Source organism: Galeopterus variegatus, unplaced genomic scaffold (assembly GCF_000696425.1).
Source record: "Galeopterus variegatus unplaced genomic scaffold, G_variegatus-3.0.2 Scaffold488, whole genome shotgun sequence".
Classification (NCBI taxonomy): domain Eukaryota; kingdom Metazoa; phylum Chordata; class Mammalia; order Dermoptera; family Cynocephalidae; genus Galeopterus; species Galeopterus variegatus.
In genome coordinates this window covers 76,219-93,952 of record NW_007726599.1, presented here as the reverse complement: position 1 = coordinate 93,952, position 17,734 = coordinate 76,219, and the positions used below count along the sequence as shown (strand labels likewise).

At 36.2% G+C, this 17,734-nt stretch overlaps 1 protein-coding gene across 2 annotated transcripts in view; it reads left to right on the top strand.

Moving 5' to 3' along the window:
• Nucleotides 1–17,525, top strand: part of PRKAR1A (protein kinase, cAMP-dependent, regulatory, type I, alpha) — a 19,105-nt gene extending 1,580 nt beyond the window's left edge. For both annotated transcript variants that reach the window (XM_008569373.1, XM_008569372.1), the window contains exons 2-11: nucleotides 2,491–2,673; nucleotides 7,620–7,790; nucleotides 8,610–8,701; nucleotides 8,913–8,974; nucleotides 9,977–10,023; nucleotides 11,210–11,368; nucleotides 12,324–12,384; nucleotides 13,540–13,661; nucleotides 14,603–14,684; nucleotides 15,031–17,525. In XM_008569373.1, coding sequence (XP_008567595.1) covers nucleotides 2,497–2,673; nucleotides 7,620–7,790; nucleotides 8,610–8,701; nucleotides 8,913–8,974; nucleotides 9,977–10,023; nucleotides 11,210–11,368; nucleotides 12,324–12,384; nucleotides 13,540–13,661; nucleotides 14,603–14,684; nucleotides 15,031–15,203 — 1,146 coding nt within the window. In that variant the 5' untranslated portion in view covers nucleotides 2,491–2,496 and the 3' untranslated portion in view covers nucleotides 15,204–17,525. The remainder of the gene's footprint in view (nucleotides 1–2,490; nucleotides 2,674–7,619; nucleotides 7,791–8,609; nucleotides 8,702–8,912; nucleotides 8,975–9,976; nucleotides 10,024–11,209; nucleotides 11,369–12,323; nucleotides 12,385–13,539; nucleotides 13,662–14,602; nucleotides 14,685–15,030) is intronic.
• The last annotated feature ends 209 nt before the right edge of the window (nucleotides 17,526–17,734 follow it).

The window sequence follows — 17,734 nt, the reverse complement described above, 5'->3', positions numbered from 1 at the left end:
CCCTCTGCGGCCCCGGCCGCCTTCGCCCCCGCGCGCCGCGGCCTCCTCGCTGCCCTCCCCCATTTCCTGAAGGACACAGCTCGGTTTTCCTGGAATCCGCCATCGCTGCACCCGCCGGTTCTGGCTGGTCTTGACACCGGGCAGCTCTTTTCCTCTGCATTGTCTCGTCCTTGTGATTTCCAGCAGTGGCTTCTGTCTCCTCCCGCTGTGATCTTAGGCTGGCCCCGAAATTGCCTTTTGTCCACTCCCACCTCCCTGCTTTTCCCGATTTTTTCCCCTGTGGCCGCCTCGTCACCATCGTGGCCTTCCGACTAGAGTAGGATGCGGGGTCAGCTTTCCTCCTTCATTTTGTGGTTATGACCGTGGCCTCAGTGAAGGGCACGATCCTGTCTGTTCTCGAAAACGCGCGGTATCTGTTAACCCCTCCAGCTCAGGGCATGTGTGGTGCCAGCCAGTTTTCTACTTGAGAGAGAGGAAAGCGACACTTCTCAGGATGACCCCAAGGAAGTGTGTTTCATTAGGCAGGGGTTAAGGGGCTGCGGTCTGAGTCAGGAACAGTTTCTCAAGGTGTTTCAAGTATTTCCTTGAGTGTAATCCTTTTGAAACACATCTTTACTACGACTCAATAAATAAAAGAATAGGAGTGTTTTCTTATGAATAGAGGCAATGCAATGAAAGTTTTATTAAAGTACAGGAGTTAAATAATTTTTTTTTAGGGGAGAGCTAACTTGTTGGGCTCTTACAAATAAGTACAGATAGAGAACCCAGGTATATTGGGTTAAAAATGTTAAGACCCTGAAATTTCGTTATTGGGGGTTCACATGGCAACTACATTAATCTTGGGGCATTTTTGTTATACTACCTTTTTACCAGTGTTGCCTTTTTAGTCTTTGTGGTACATTAATTTGTTTAAAACAGACAAAAAAAAAAAAAAAATCAGCTTCACCTCTTAGGCCCAACTGTCTCATCTCTATCAGCCAAAGATCGGTTGAATACATGTATTGATATTCCTGAAATATAACTAAATGTTTTGAAGCATGAAAGATTTGACTTACTGTTCTTATTTGCCTTCAATTGTTATTTAAAATGCAGAAAGTTCTAGTGAAGTGGGTTTTCAGTTCATATGATTGCCTGGCCTGGAAAAGTGGCTGATATAAATCTATCCTAAAGTAAATGAGATTTTTTTTTTTTTTTTTAAATAACGTGTCTGAGGTAGCAACATGGTTCTTTTTCCATGGCTTTCAATTTATGTGCTTGTCATGTTGTCATGGAGCCACAAACTTTCTCATGGTCTGTTAATTAGTTTACTTGTTATTGACCTTTATCATGAAAGTTGTCTAAACAAATGAGTAACAGTGTAGCACTTTAGGATAGCTTTTTAATGTGGTATTTCTTTCTGTCTCGTTTTAGATTTAGTTTGGTCTTGGTGGTTTTGTGTGCATTATAATTGGAAAAGTCTGATTAGTATTGAATTCATTTGCAGAGTGGAGGGGAGCACACTCTTATCTTCTAATCTTAATTGGTTAGTAATTAGGAGTTGAAAGGAAAACTGTGTGACCCGTTGTTAAATTACTAAGCTCTTAATTTCAGGGTGAGGTTGGCTGCTTGTTATTATACCCCTATATCTCTGTTTATTTTACTTCACAACATAGTCAACATAGTTTGAACCCTATAAAATCCATTATGTGCAATTTATCTGTTGAATCTTCATGGGAGTTTGAAATTTATGTATTTTAACATTTTCCTGTCCAGGTGGAGAATATGTTTTGACAGTTTTTCTTTCCAAATATTTTAGTTTACTTGGTAAGGATTTTGTCCCCCTACTAACAATTTTCCTTCTTTTACCACTGGTAAGTGTGTTGTTATTTAGAGCTGGAATCTGGTAAACGATTCTGGAATAAAAGGCTGCTTTTAAAACTCATCTGGGGTTCCTTTTGTGCTTTTAAAAATTTTGATTACAGTAGTGGTTGGCTAATCAGATCCTTTGCTATGTGCCAGAAGGACACTTCCATGTGGTAGGAGTTACATATAGGGAATGTCAGACGTTCTTTTTTGTGCATACTTGCTTTCGCTTAGAGCTGACTTGTGTGCCCTTGTAATTCTCTGTCCTGTTTACCATTTACACACTTCCCACGTCATCATGATTTCTTTTGCAAGGGAGGACTGAATGAAATCCCCGTAAGGGCCCGACTCCTCAGCCGCAGGCCTCTGCAGGGGGTATTGGCTCATACTTCCTCCCAGGAGCTGAGATTATTGCCTCTCACTGTTGCCTCCCAGATCCTGCAGCAGGAACTGAATAAAATTCTTGTTTGGAAGAATGCTAGTTCCGTACATATTTTATTACCTAGTCCCCACTGTTTGAAAACATGATCTACTTAGTGAGAAAAAAAGTCCCTATGAATCAGTTGCCTAATGAATTTAGTAAGTTAAAGGCCAAATTGTCAGTTGTGCTTTATAAAAGTTTACGCAAACGTATGTTTTCTCACACAGAGCACCATGGCGTCTGGCAGCACTGCCGCCAGTGAGGAGGAGCGCAGCCTCCGGGAATGTGAGCTTTATGTCCAGAAGCACAACATTCAGGCACTGCTCAAGGATTCTATCGTGCAGTTGTGCACTGCTCGGCCTGAGAGACCCATGGCATTCCTCAGGGAATACTTTGAGAGGTTGGAGAAGGTAAATATAAACTGGGGAGAGGATGGATGACCCTGACAGTTGTTTATTTAATGCCATAGAATGTTGCTAAGTTGTATCTTTTGGAAGAAAAGGATTTCTGAACAAATGAATCTAAAACAGAGCATCCATAGTAATTTTTACATTTTTAATCAGTAGAATTTATCAGAAAATGAGTCTTATGCTAAGTTAATTTGGCTAACAAACTTATTTAATGCCATAGAATGTTGCTAAGTTGTATCTTTTGGAAGAAAAGGATTTCTGAACAAATGAATCTAAAACAGAGCATCCATAGTAATTTTTAAATTTTTAATCAGTAGAATTTATCAGAAAATGAGTCTTATGCTAAGTTAATTTGGCTAACAAAGGGTTTCCAAACATAGTTCCTTGTAACTTTTAATTACTATGTAAAACTAACATAAAACTGGTAGTACAGCAGGTGTAGGAAATGAGAAAATTCTGCAGTACTTGAAAGCAGTTAATGCTTTTTCCTTCTTCACCAAAGCAAGTAAGCTTAATAAACCTATCCCACCTTTAAAAACTAGTGTAATGAAACATTTGAATCTGGTTTGTGACTGATATATCAGTAATTCTGAATTACTGAAGTCCATTTTACTGCAGAGTGTATCTCAGGTGAATTGACTATAGAGTGAAGATACCAAGATGGATGGTGCTCAGAATTTTACTCAGGACTTGTTTCCCTTTGAAAAAAAATTAATTCAGTTTTTATTCTTTGTTCATCCTCCTTGTCAGTCTTACCTACATATATGGTATATGCTTTTCTAAGCAAAATGATAATTTTTTATCAAGGACAATGTTTCATTCAGTTCACTTCCCTGAAGAAGTGATGAGTGAAAAAAATCTGGATCACCAAGTGTTTTGAGTAGTTTGATATGCTTCTGTAAATCAGCAGGATAAATTAACAGGTTTTCTTGTGCATATTGAAATTTTGAGGGGTTCATAATGATTATGAACCAATTGGGGGATATTGTTTTGGTGTATATATGATCATTAATTATCTAATAGCATAATAGAAATATTCACGTTATTTCCTATTGGTTTGGACAGTGTCTTAATCAGAAAAAAATTATCAGTAAAACAATCTATGCTAAACTTTAAAAAATGTTTGTGTAGTACATAGTTCAGTGATCAGGTATTTTTCTACTGTGTTCTTGAAAAACTGTTAAGATTGGTATTTAGTACCATGATTAGAGTAATTAAAAACAAAATCAAACCAGTCCCTATGAATGTAGCCTTGCTATCTTGGAACTGTAGTAGAAATTCTGGCTTTCTCTTATTGAAGCAATTTCCAAATAATGGAAGTACTATAGAGCAGGCGTGGATGTTCCCTGTTTTGAAATCATGTGCGTTCCTGGAGGTCTGGTTCTGAAATGGGTCACTGTAAGGTGATCCCTCTTCTTTGGACATCAATAGAAACCTTAAATATAAGGGGATTAAGCTGGTGAGACATTAAGTGGGTGTGTTTTATAGGGAGTGTTGAATGTGTGGTGCTAGTTTCAGAGCATGTACTTACCACAGCAGTGTTTAAGGACTAATCAAGGTGGAAAGCAAGAAATAATTGTTAAAGTAGTTTATTTGTGGATGGGATTTTTAGATTTAATGTGTTTCTTTACCTCTTAATAAAAGTCACAGCTCAACAGACTTTTACCTGTAACTCAAGGGTCTTTGTTCACTTGTAGATGTTCATTTAGCCAGGGTTGAATGTAGATACCTGGCTTTTCAGGTAACTGGATTTTCAGCTTTTTAACAGTATTGTTCTGTATATTAGGTGTTAATTTGTATGTCTGAAAATACACAGTCACAGTCTTGTCACCTCCTTCCTCATTACTCACAGGTTATGTTTCTGGTATCTTCAACTACTCCATAAGAAATGCATCACATTCACAGCTGGTCCATTGAAAGCTTCTGCATTTTAGTTCAGGCCATCATCTGGAATTTGAGTCCTCTTTTATGCATATATGTATTAGAGCCTAACGTGTCTGATAGATAAGAGGAATTATACATAATAGCTACAACCTTTGAGTGCATCCTGTGTGCCAGGTACTATGTGAAGCACTTTCCGTACTTACATATTCATTATTTCAAATGTGTGAGGTAGGTGATTATCACCATTTTACAGAGGCAGCAGGTAAAGCCAAGAGAAATTAAGTAACTTGGCTGTGCTCACACAGTCTAGTAGTTAGCTTTTACTGTAAAAACGTATCATCCCTAAATTTTAGTGGCTTACTACAGCAGACTGTATTCTTGGTCATATGCAGTTCTCTGGGCTTAGCCTGTCTTGTCTTCTTGACTCGACATGTCTTGTTCTGGGGCTGCGTGGCAGGAGCAGCCACTATAGGGCATGCTGTGCTCAAGACAGGCAGAGCCAAGCTACAGAAGCAGGTATAGTATGACATGTCAACTTGCATTCCATGGCCAAAGCAAGTCATATGGCCAAGCCTTAAGTCAGTGGGGTGGGAATTTTACTTCACCTGCAGGGAAGAATGGCTAGGACATTAAAGGAACAAATAATTGTGAAACTGTATTAAGTAAAGTGGTGGCGGCAGAATTTGAACCTAAGAGTCGAGAACATAATTAGCCAGTAAGTAGACAAGGAGTTTTTTGCTTTGTTTTGTTTTTATTTAAATAAGTGAAAGAGATGAAGAGGGAGGAAATTGACAGCAGAATGACAATAGCAAGAGAAAGGATATAAAAATGTATCACTGTACATATTAGAAATTGATGATGTCAGTAATGGCTTTGAGTCATCAGGATTGGATTATATTCAGATTGCTGTTTTAAAAAGACTCAGTAGAATCCATGAGACAATGTGAAAATCAAAATGCTTTGTTACTTCAAAATTATCTTAAAAAATTCAGTTGAGTAAAGTATAGTCCCAAATGAGATGTTACTTGTGAAGTTTTTATGAAATGCCAATGACAAATTTGGGGGTAGAATTTATGTTTTCATTTATAGTCTTTAGTTTAAAGTTGGAGGAGGCTTGAGTTTTATGATTCTGGGTTAATACAAAATGGGAAAATCTTACAGGTTATTGGAATTACCAGAATGTAAATGAAATGAGTTTTTTAAAAAATGTATTTTTAAAAATAGGTTCACACGTGATTCAAAATTCCGCAGGTACAGAAGGATACGACAGTAATTGGTCTCCTTCCCAGCCCGTTGCCTTTCTTGAATGCAGCCATTGTTCTGGAGATAATGTAATATATGGGCATTTACACACACATTCATATATAAAAGAGCTTCCTGTTCTTTTTCCAACACTGCATGGCTTTCCATCATATGGATGTACTATAATTTATTTAATCATCTCTACTGATGACTGTTTTGTTGTTTGCAATATTTCACTCTTAAAAACAATATTACAACAAATAATTTTGTATATATGTCATTTCACACATATGCATATTTTAGAATAAATTCCTGGAAGTAGAATTATTGGATTACTGATTCAAGAAGTAAATACATTTGTAATTAAGTCTATACAAAAATGTTAAGGTCATTTTTGTTTGTTTTTCTCATGTTTTTTCTTAATTGAAAATCAGAAAATCCAGAGAAATGAGAAAAATAATGATAATTCTTTACTCTAGAAAAGAAGAAAGTAAAAAATCAGGCATGAATAGAAATGAACGAAAAGAAATGAACACTGGTAAACCTTGATGATTATCCTTCTAAACTTTTCATGCTGAATATATGAGAGCACTTCACAAAGTTTGTGGAAAAACAGACTTGAAAGTTCATGGGCATATCTTTCCATGAACTTTTTGAAGTACCCTCATATATAGTTCTTATTTATTTTGATGCTGAAAGCAGGGCTGAGGACCATGCAGGAAGAAAAGTGGGCATCTCTTTAATTTCTTTATCAAATTTTTTTCTAAAATCATTAAAAACTAAGTTCATTTAGAATTTGAAATATGGGGCTAGCTGGTTAGCTCAAATGGTTAGAGTGTGGTGCTGTAACACCAAGGTCAAGGGTTTGGATCCAGCCATCTGTCAATAAATAAATAAATAAATAAATAAAAGAATTTCAAAGATGGTTTGAAAAAGTAATGGAGAATGGGTCTAATGAACGAGAAAATAGAAGATAACACATTCTTATTTTTTCCTTTCTACATCAGGCATAATAACTCATTCTTTACTGTAGGACTAAGAAGAATTTCTTAAGGCTCTAGACTTGAAAAAAAGAATGTTTAATAGTTCATCTCAGTTTTTGTATGAATTGGTTCAATAAGAAGTAGTTTTTAAAAGCAGGTAAACTCTTTTTTTGTTTTCACTTTAAGAATAAACTGATAAAGAATGCTTCTGGCTCTGCTGGGAGTACTGTTAGAGTTGATCTTAAATTCTTGGTTACCATCACATCATTTTATGGTTTGTTTATATCTGGGACCCAGGCTAGAATGTAAATTCCACAGGACTTGGCATGGCAGATCCAGAAAATGCTTATTGAATTAATGAAATAACTCACTAATCTATACATTCTTGGATCATGTTGCCGTGGTTGAATTATTTCTGGATAGCATTTTTGGGGGGGTTTATGGGGGGAAAAATCTTTTGCTGTCTGAAGTAGCCTCCAAAAAGCTAATTCCCAGGACTTGTCTTTCAGTCTGTTACTATTGTGTGCATCACAGATCATTATTATCTATACATTATTATAATGGAAATCTAATTTTTTATTCACATGTTATGTGTCCTTGTATTGATGGCTTTTGCGTGTTAATAAAGAATAGCATCTATTAACATCTGAGACAATCTCTTCAGAGTATTTCTTTTCAAGCTTTACTCCATTTTTTTTCTCATTTGGAATTGGCCTTTTCTTCTTAACTCACATTGGTAATAAGATGAAGAGATTTGAAGTGACTGAGATGGACCACTTTGGAAGAGAGCTTTACATGCTGAAGGGTTTCATTTTACAAACCTATCATTTCTTTCAGGAGGAGGCGAAACAGATTCAGAATCTGCAGAAAGCAGGCACCCGTACAGACTCGAGGGAAGATGAAATCTCTCCTCCTCCACCTAACCCAGTGGTTAAGGGTCGGAGGCGACGAGGTGCTATCAGTGCCGAAGTCTACACAGAGGAAGATGCTGCATCATATGTTAGAAAGGTAGTTTTGATATCTAAACATTGGGAAAATGTTTTTGGGATCCACTTGGTAATCGTACAGTCTCCTTTGATGAATACATAGCAGTATTTTGAATAATAAAATACAAAACAGTATAGTTTTTCTGTATAGTTTTTGTAGTTTTTCTGTATAGTTCTTGGGTACTTGAGAACAGGCTTCTGCAATAGCATGTTATCAGATGAAATAGCTAATGGTGATAATAACCAGTGAATAATTGCATTTTGGTGGTTTGTCATTTTTGTGCTGCTGTTTTGCAGTAGAAGTAGGTAGTACTTCTTTTTCTCTCAGATCATGGTGTCAGTTTTTGATATCCTGTAAATCATGTTGTGGCTTTTAACCTTTATCCTGTAGGCTTTATTCGTCCTAATGTACTCTTAGAGCCAGCCTACCATTTTGAGTTATGCTATTAGCCTTAAGGGGGAACAGAATTGTCCTGGCACTTGAGGCTTATGAAACGGATAGTACATGATCACAGTTTAAAAAAATGAAATTGTTACAAAATACTTAGTTTTGCCTCAGAATAATGACCTTGGTCAAGGTGATTTTAGTTTCTTTATTTAACTGGGAACCAAGTATCAGCCTTTAAATACAGGTCTGGCTGTAGGCAAGGGGATTCGTCAGTCAATATTTGTTGAGTACCACGTGGATCAAAGATAGTACAAGTGGGTTGTGAAATATTTAACTCAAAGCAGCCTTGTGTAAATACCATAACGTGGCTTGATGTTTAATTGAAATGCAGGTTGCAGGCATGAAATGTTTTTGGTTTATGGAATTGCCATTTGACCTTCAGTTCTTTTCTAGGTTATACCAAAAGATTATAAGACAATGGCTGCTTTAGCCAAAGCCATTGAAAAGAATGTGCTGTTTTCACATCTTGATGATAATGAGAGAAGGTATGTACAGGTTTTTTCTTATACTATATTTCCAATAAGGCTGTGGTTCCCAAGCTATTCTCATCATTGATGCGAGTTTTAAGGCTATTAATCGTTGTTCACTAGATGACAATTTTGGCTAAAAATCTGGGAGCTTTAATTCTGAGATTAATGTTTGAAATCCATGGAAGAGACATGAGAAATGTAACACAAGACCTTCTCTCTCTTGCAGTGATATTTTTGATGCTATGTTCCCAGTTTCCTTTATCGCTGGAGAGACCGTTATTCAGCAAGGTAAGGGCCACTGTTTCAGTGGCATGCAGTAATTGTTATGGGAGAGGAAGCGAGGCTGGAGGATTCTTTTGTTTTATTGAAATTTTCTTCTTTGATTCTTCCATTTCCCTTCTGTTACACTATTGGATTTTTCTTTTTCTTTTTTTTGACCGGTAAGGGGATCGCATCTGCACGGTGTTATCTGCACCACGCTCAGCCAGTGAGCGCACCGGCCATCCCTATATAGGATCCGTACCCGCGGCCTCAGGCGCTACCAGCACCGCACTCTCCCTAGTGAGCCATGGGCCGCCCCTCTTTTTCTTTTTTTTAATTAAAATTCTCTGCACTACAGAGAATACTATCCTTAAGGGACTAATGTTTGTGATACAATTTTGTTTTGTAGTAACTGTTAAGGGAAATGCCTACATTTCTGTTTCGAATATTGTGTGGAATTTTAGAACCATATGTCTCATATGTCTCTTATATTAATTATTAACCACTTTTAAAATGAAGTTTGCAGCGAAATATCTACATTCTTCATCACATAGCCCATCTATTTATAAGGTTCTATGCCTTCAGATTTTTACCTTTTTGCCCACATGCCAACATTGATCTAATCTTTTGGATGATATCTTCCCCCTTTTTTATTACTTATTCTTGACATTTTCATGGGTCTTCATAAATCATATTTTTCCCATTTTATGGCAGTTTGATATTTTGCTATTAACTATTTGAGTTGTTTCTAGTGTTATAGATGCGATAGCAATTAATAACTTTATGCAGATATATGGCTTTTTTAAGTTATTTTTTCAGATGTATTCTTCACCATGAGATGACTAAAAATATTGATCACTTCTGTGACTTTTAAAATATATTGCTGGATTTTTTTGAAAGGTTATGTTAACATATAACACACTCATAGCACCACTATAAAATGAGTTTATTGTTTTATATTTGGTAGTTTTCAGTTTGTTTCTTTTATTTGGAACATGCTTCTAACTTTTTTACTCTATTCTCTTTTAGGTGATGAAGGGGATAACTTCTATGTAATTGATCAAGGAGAGATGGATGTAAGATTTAATAGCAAAAATATGTTGATAATATTAAAAGTCAATGTACTGATTTTTATTGCTTCTAAGTAATAGGAATAGTGTTTCTGAAGGTCTGTTACAGCCCTTGTACTTGTATGTCAAATTCTGTCAACACCTTTTGCCAAGTATTTTTATGACACAGACTTTTTAAAGGTAATTTTTCTAGCCAGACATGCAGTTCAGAACTCTTGCTGGAGTAGTAGGTAAGAAGTGTGTGCATGCAATGAAGTAAGACAAATGTAAGGGGGAGTCTAGACCCGGTTGTTAGCAATGAGACTTAATACAGCTTTCTTAATTCTGTAAATCTTGTTTACAAATGAAATGAGAATAATAATAGCATTGATACTAAAAGGATTATTAGAAAAATTCAGTGATCTTATGCAAGTAAAATATTTAGTATTCTTTAAATGTATGTATTAGTTCATTTCTGTGGCTTATAACAAAATACATGGAATTGGGTACTTTATAAAGAAATGAGGCTTATTTGGCTCATGATTCTGGGACAGCTACATCTGTCATGAGCCTCAGGTTGCTTCTACTCATGGCAGAAAGCAGGGAAGCCTGTGGGTACAAGTAGATCACATGGTGAGAGAGGAAGCAAAAGAGAGAGAAAGGAAGGTGCCAGGGTCCTTTGAAAAAACAGCTTTTGGGGGAACTAATAGAATGAGAACTCATTCACTACACGTCCCCACTAGAGTATTAATCAATTCATGAGAGATCTGCCCCCTATGACCTAAACAGCAACCAATACTGCCACTTTGGTGATCAAATTTCAACATGAGCTCTGGGGAGACAACATATCCAAACTATCAGTGCATATGATTAGTATTAATTCTTAGCTAACCTTTTTCCCTGATCTTTAAATCAGGTAAATCCTTGACACGCTTAACATATTTAACTTATTTTCAGATGTCAAGTATTTTGCTCTGCTATGTACTGAAACCAACGTATTTTTAAAAATGAAGTTAAGGATTCTGGCCTTTTAAAAAGGTTTGAAGAGTTAGCTCAGTTGATTAGAGTGCAGTGTTATAACACCAGTGTCAAGGGTTTGGATCCCCATACCGGCCAGCCACAAAAAAAAAAAAAAAAAAAAAAAAAAAAAATAGGTTTGAAGATTTTTAACATATGTTTGTAGGAAAAAACTTCTTTGTCATTTGCATTTTAGGTCTATGTCAATAGTGAATGGGCAACCAGTGTTGGGGAAGGAGGGAGCTTTGGAGAACTTGCTTTGATTTATGGAACACCTAGAGCAGCCACTGTCAAAGCAAAGACGAATGTGAAATTGTGGGGCATCGACCGAGACAGCTATAGAAGAATCCTTATGGTAAGAGGTCATGGTTTTGGAGTATGATTTACAGTTCTGGTCTATGAAACTAATGTTTGAATATTACCAAATTAAAATGAGAATAGTTTTTACTTTTAGTGATGGAGTATTTTCCATTAAGCCAACTTAGCATTCATTATGCCATTTGAGACAGTAATATTTTAGAACAAAAGTTTGACAAGAAATAATGTGGGAAACAAAATGTGGTGTGTATGTAATGGTCAGCTCATGTCTGGAAATCTATCCATTTGCCAATAGGCACAACTTAACTTACCTAATCTTCCCCATCACAGCAGATAGCCCGATAGGTGCTGCCTTTAAGTACATTAAGTTATTTAGGGCCATTCAGAAGTAATCAGCTTCCCTAAATGTGAAAGTGTGTTATCAGTGAGCAAATGTCATGTCCCCTCTCATTCAAGGAATAAACAAAATAATAAAACTGTTGGGACATTCTGCTGATATAGTCAGACTTTTGAGAACTTTGTGTCAAGTTTATAGAGTAGCTTTGAATGTTAAGTCGCAGCAAATGGCATTGGTCATTTTGAACGGTTTTCTTGAATTTGTGCAGTGCCCATCTGACCATTTGAAAATATGCAGATGTACTTTGGAATTTTTTCGTATTTGGGATATATGTATATAAACTTTGAAATGTTTCTGTACTTTGAAATGTTTCTGTATGTGGGATATATTTATATTCCAAATAAATATGGAAAAATTTCAAAGTACGTATACTTGTATATATTTTGTACGTATGTATGTAGGTGTATATATATTTGGGAAGAGGGTTAAGACAGTTTACCATGTGAAGAAGGTTTATTATAGAGGTTGGTTTGTTTTCTTCTCTCTTTCCCCCAGATATATTTAACAAACTTTTCAGATAAGACAACTTGGTTAAGTTTGGGGCTGTGGGTGCTACCCCCTCCCCCCTTTTTTTTTGTTTTTTTGTTACTTACAGGGAAGCACACTGAGAAAACGGAAGATGTATGAGGAGTTCCTTAGTAAAGTGTCTATTTTAGGTGAGTTTTGGAAAATTGTGTGGAGAATTGTTAAATTGAAGTGTTAATGATACTTAGCAGAACCTATTGTATTTCATAAAAACCACTCTAATTATCTTATTTTTTTGTTTGCGAATAGTAATGAAAACTCATGGAAGTTTCATTTGACTATGTTGAAAGTTTGACGAAATTAAAAGTAATTTTAAAGTTTTTCGAATTTGTTAGTATATGACAAACCCCTTAATTAGAAATGGTGGGACTTGGGAAGAGCTTTCTGAAGGTACAGGTGCTACTCGTTCCTCCTGAAGAGACTGAAAGTGTCCTTCCAACTGGACGTTCCCAGTTATTCCCTCCACGACTTTTGTCTCTGTGCTTCCATCATTGGGTTTATTGGTTCAGGAAAGGGAGTATTTCTAAGAGTCTTTCCTCTGTGGAAAGATTAAGTGTCATTTGCTGGTATTCTCTGAAAAAATGCCAGAAGTTTGTTGAAATTTAGAGGAAAGCAGGTTAATTGGAGATACTTCTGTGTATTTTGTTATGTGGACTTGAAGACGATGTTAGAAACCTGTTCTGGGAAAGAGAAATGGTGAATTCTGTAAGGTAACTGTCTTTTGCCATTGTTTTGTTGCAGTGCTGTGACTTTTCCCCCGTTATCTGCCCTTCCTTTGAAATGGTTACATTTGCTTAGTGCCTTGGATATTAGTTTGACCTGTGGGAACAAAAGTTATTTTCCAGCTCCTCTTGTTTCATAAATAAATTCAACCGAGGATTTAAATAGATAAGTTATTTCTTTGAACCTTTGGAATAATATGGATGGTGAAACTACTACTTTTGGGTACTGTAATTGTAGGTTTGATTTGCACTGATGGCAATCTTAGTAGTACTTAATGAACATATTTTCTTATTTCTTTGCTGTTGGGTGTAGTTAATATAAATTAACCTCACCACTGCGCCATGCTTTTTGCTGAAGTAAGGCTCTAAGGGCCATCTGCAGGTAATCTGAGAAACCTGCTGAGACTAGGGGTAATTGTTGACAGGTACCATGTTTAGTCTGAGCCACTACTAGAATGTTGAACAGGCATGGCTATTTGGTTGAATCTCTTTATCCTTTATTTTTAAAAAATATTTAGCAACCTCAAATAATGTAAGGAAATTGTTTTGGTTCTTGTCTTTCAGAGTCTCTGGACAAGTGGGAACGTCTCACTGTAGCTGATGCATTGGAACCAGTCCAGTTTGAAGATGGGCAGAAGATTGTGGTGCAGGGAGAACCAGGGGATGAGTTCTTCATTATTTTAGAGGTAAAGAACTCTGCATTTGATACTTTTAAAAGTTGTCCAACATAAGAGGAAGAAAGGGTTAGGGCTAATTCAAACTTACGGCTTTAGTTTTTAAGAATACCTGACAGTTTTATTTAAAAGTTGTCTTTTACTTTGAACTGCTGTTATTTGGTTCTCTGCCAGGCCACTACATTTTAGATGAGTTTGAATCAGAATTGCAGAAGGGCTCTAGATATAACTAGCCAAATCCTGACCTACCCATTTTACTCTTCACCATACAAGCCAGACAAAACTCAGTCATTTCACATAACAAACTATGATGATTCTGCATCATCCTTGTTAGGATCAAAGGTAATTATTTAAATTTTAGAAGTTATGGTGTTTTATATCTTCCTAATCTGTTGAAAGTATAGCAGGTACTCTTGCTTGCCAGGCAGATCCAAATAGCAGATTTCTATGAATGTGGCTCTGTAGTCACTAAATGGTTTTATTTAAGCTAGCGGATGGGAAGACTTTTTCTGTTAAGGGACAGATGGTAAGTTAGGCTTCGTGGACCATAAAGTTTCTGTTGCATCAACTCAGTTTGGTTGTCATAGCACAAAGCAGCCATAGACAGTACCTAAATGAATGGGTGTGGTGTTCCAATAAAATTTTATTTACAAAACTGGCAGTGATCTTGGATTTGACCCTTCGTTTATAATTCTCTAACTCAAGTCTGAAACCTTTAAGTACCTTAGCTTGAAAAGCAGCAGCTTGCCAGCAGGGCATGCCCGGTAAGTAGAAATCAAAGCTCATGTAGTGACTGACTGCAGTCACCTCTTATTATATGAACACAGATGAGTTGAAATAAGCACTGAGTCCTTTTTTCCTCCTTTTTTTGCAAAGTGGCTAAAATTGCATAGGATATTTAAAATGCCACCCTGTGTTTGAGAGAGTTTAGCTTTTTGGTAATTTTATTACAGGGGTCGGCTGCTGTGCTACAACGTCGGTCAGAAAATGAAGAGTTTGTTGAAGTGGGAAGATTGGGGCCTTCTGATTATTTTGGTATGTGTGGATTTCCTCACAGTACAACAATAGTTTAAGTCATCTCTCAGCGAAATACTAGAGTCTTTCATAATTTCATCTTTTCTTCACCTGAATTTTATTTTTTTAACGGCAGTCTTTTTTGGCTCTCAGAGAAATAGTCTGAGATTTTGAGTGTTACTCAGTTAACAGTTAAGTTACTGAATGTCTCATATCTTATCAGTTTTTTTAAAGTGCAGATGTCGTGTGGCCTGTACACAGTTATTACAGAAATAAGCATTTTTATTTCTCAGAAGTGCATCTCTTTAAGGAAGTGTTTTCCATAGAAGCTGGCCTGCTCTCACTCTTTGCCGTTTCCCTTCTCCAGGTGAAATTGCACTGCTGATGAATCGTCCTCGTGCTGCCACGGTGGTTGCACGTGGCCCCTTGAAGTGTGTTAAGCTGGACCGACCTAGGTTTGAACGTGTTCTTGGCCCATGCTCAGACATCCTCAAACGAAACATCCAGCAGTACAACAGTTTCGTGTCACTGTCTGTCTGAAATCTGCCTCTTGTGCCTCCCTTTTCTCCTCTCCCCAGTCCATGCTTCAGTCATGCAGACTGCTTTATTTTCCCTATTTGCAGCGCCAAGTGGCCACTGGCATCGCAGCCTTTTGTCTGTTTATATTAAAAGTTGCTTTTATTGCACCGTTTTTAATTTGGAGTATAATCTGAACGCTCATACGCAGTTAAATAAATAGAAAGAGTTCTGTGGAGACTTTGCTGTTACTGCTTCTCTTTGTGCAGTGTTAGTATTCAACCTGGGCAGTGAGTGCCATGCTTTTCAGTGAGGGCAGATCCCAGCACCAAATGAATTACCATAGAGTAATGATGTAACAGTGCAAGATTTTTTTTTTAAGTGATATAATTTCCCAGTTATAAGCATATTGTAGACTGTGGCTGTATAAGCTGTATTTCTTTATAGAATAAATGATTTCTCATTAAGCTCTAAGGGTTAGGAAAAATGGATATAGAAAAATCTTAGTGTAGTAGGAAGATATCTGCCTGTAAAGAAACTAGTTTAAGGGTGGAAAAATGCCCATTTTTGCTCATTTTCAGATGAATATGATCAGTTTTTATTTTTCCTTTTTAACCAGTTTTTGTTTGCCAAGCTAATTTGCCTGGTTTTGTTTAGATTTTGTTATATCTTGTTATTAATGTTGCCTCTCCAGTTCTGAAATATTTTTAGGTGTGGCTGTCTGTACCTACCTGCCTTTTAAGTTTGAAAACAAATCAGACTACAGATATTTGGTTATGATTTAACTACATCTGCCTCAGCTCACAAATTCTGATTTGACCTTTATCCAACTAGTGCCAAATATTGATCATCAGATGCTGAACTGAGAACAAGAATTTGAGGTCCATACTCCTGGTTGTTAAGTTAAAGCTTTTGGTTAATGCATCTCTTTCAGTTGACTCCAGTATAGTCTCTCAGGCTCATTTAAGATCTGATTCCATGAGATTGGATTTATTGAGAATAGGTATAGATGAAACAAATGTCATAATAGAAAAGTGAAGTGATATTGCTAAAGGAGAAATGCCAGGTGGATAAAGTTCAGTGTTGGGAATTTTCCCTTACTAAATTCATTGGGGCATGAGATTTGGGAAGAAGTTTTTTGCTTTGGTTTGGTCTTTTTTCCCTCCTTTTTATTTCAGCTGGAATTTCTGGTGGGTTGGGGAGTGGGGTAGGATGTGTCTCTGTTGTTTCAAATTGGTCTAAAAGGCCATCCTGCTGAAAGTCCTGCTTTCCTGTCCAGCATTTATTTCTCTGGCAAACTTTTTTTTTTTTTTTTTGTTAAAGTAAACTTGTGTTTTGAGTCTTAACTGTATTTCAGTATTTTTCAGCCTTATGTGTTACATTATTCCAACGGTACCCAACAGTTTATTTTTATTGTTATTTTTTAAACAAAATTTCACAGTTCCATAATGTAGGCACTTTTATTTTTATTGTGATTTATGTATAATGTGGGGTTATATTTGGGAGTGACTGCAAGCATTTTTTCCATCTGTGTGCAACTGGCTCTGATTATTAATCCCCTCTCCTACACTTTCCCAGGAAATTAAATTGGTAGATTTTTCTCATAGCTTTGAGAAGCTTTTAGGTTGTTACTAAATTTGGAGTATAAATCTGGGGAAGAGGCTTTATTTACATTTTAGTGTGGAATAGAAAGCCACCTTGTTACAAATTTCTTAATTCCCCAAATAATCTATATTAAACGAGGGTTTTCTGACCAGTACGTATCTTTGTGTTTAGCTGACTTTTTTACATTTAAAAAATTAAAAGTAAAAATTGTCTTATTAGTGTAAAGCTTGATTTGATATTTGTTTAAATGCCAAAAATGTACTTAAATGAGTTATTTAGAATGCCATAAAATTGCACAGTTTCATATATGTGTATAATCATGTTCATGCTTATTTTGATACACATGAAGCTTTCTAAACGAGTTTTCCTCTTAAATCATTTGGCTTGCTGTTTACTCCCTTTTGTAGTTTTTAATCTAAGACATTTTAAGTCTAAATTTAAAAATTATCACATTTAAAGCGTTATCTTTGTGTAATCTAAGTATATGTGAGAAATCACAGTTGGCATAATTTGTCTTAGTTGATATTCAGGGCTTTAGAAGTCATTATTTATGGGCTTGGTAAGACAATTTATGAGATCTACTGCTCTAGAAAGTACAGATGGCCAAAGGACCATTTTGTATTGTTCCCCGGTTACCAGTCTGATTATACTGTATGTGCTAATATACTCTTCTTTTTGTTATAGATTGTCTTAATAGTAGGTCAAGTAATAAAAAGAGATTAAATAATTTAAATTCTTAAATGAATCAGTTTTTCTTCCCTTTCTCCTTTCCTTCTCTTCTTCCTGTCTCCCTCCTCAAAAGTCTACTCTGGTCGGCAAGAATGAAAAGGGAAAGTGAATTATGGGATTGGTGTTTTGAAAGAGTAATATGTTTATTTTCAATGTTTCCAATTTATTTTGTAAAAGTGGATCTCAGAACCTTGCTTAAAGGGTGACTGAGATGCATAGCA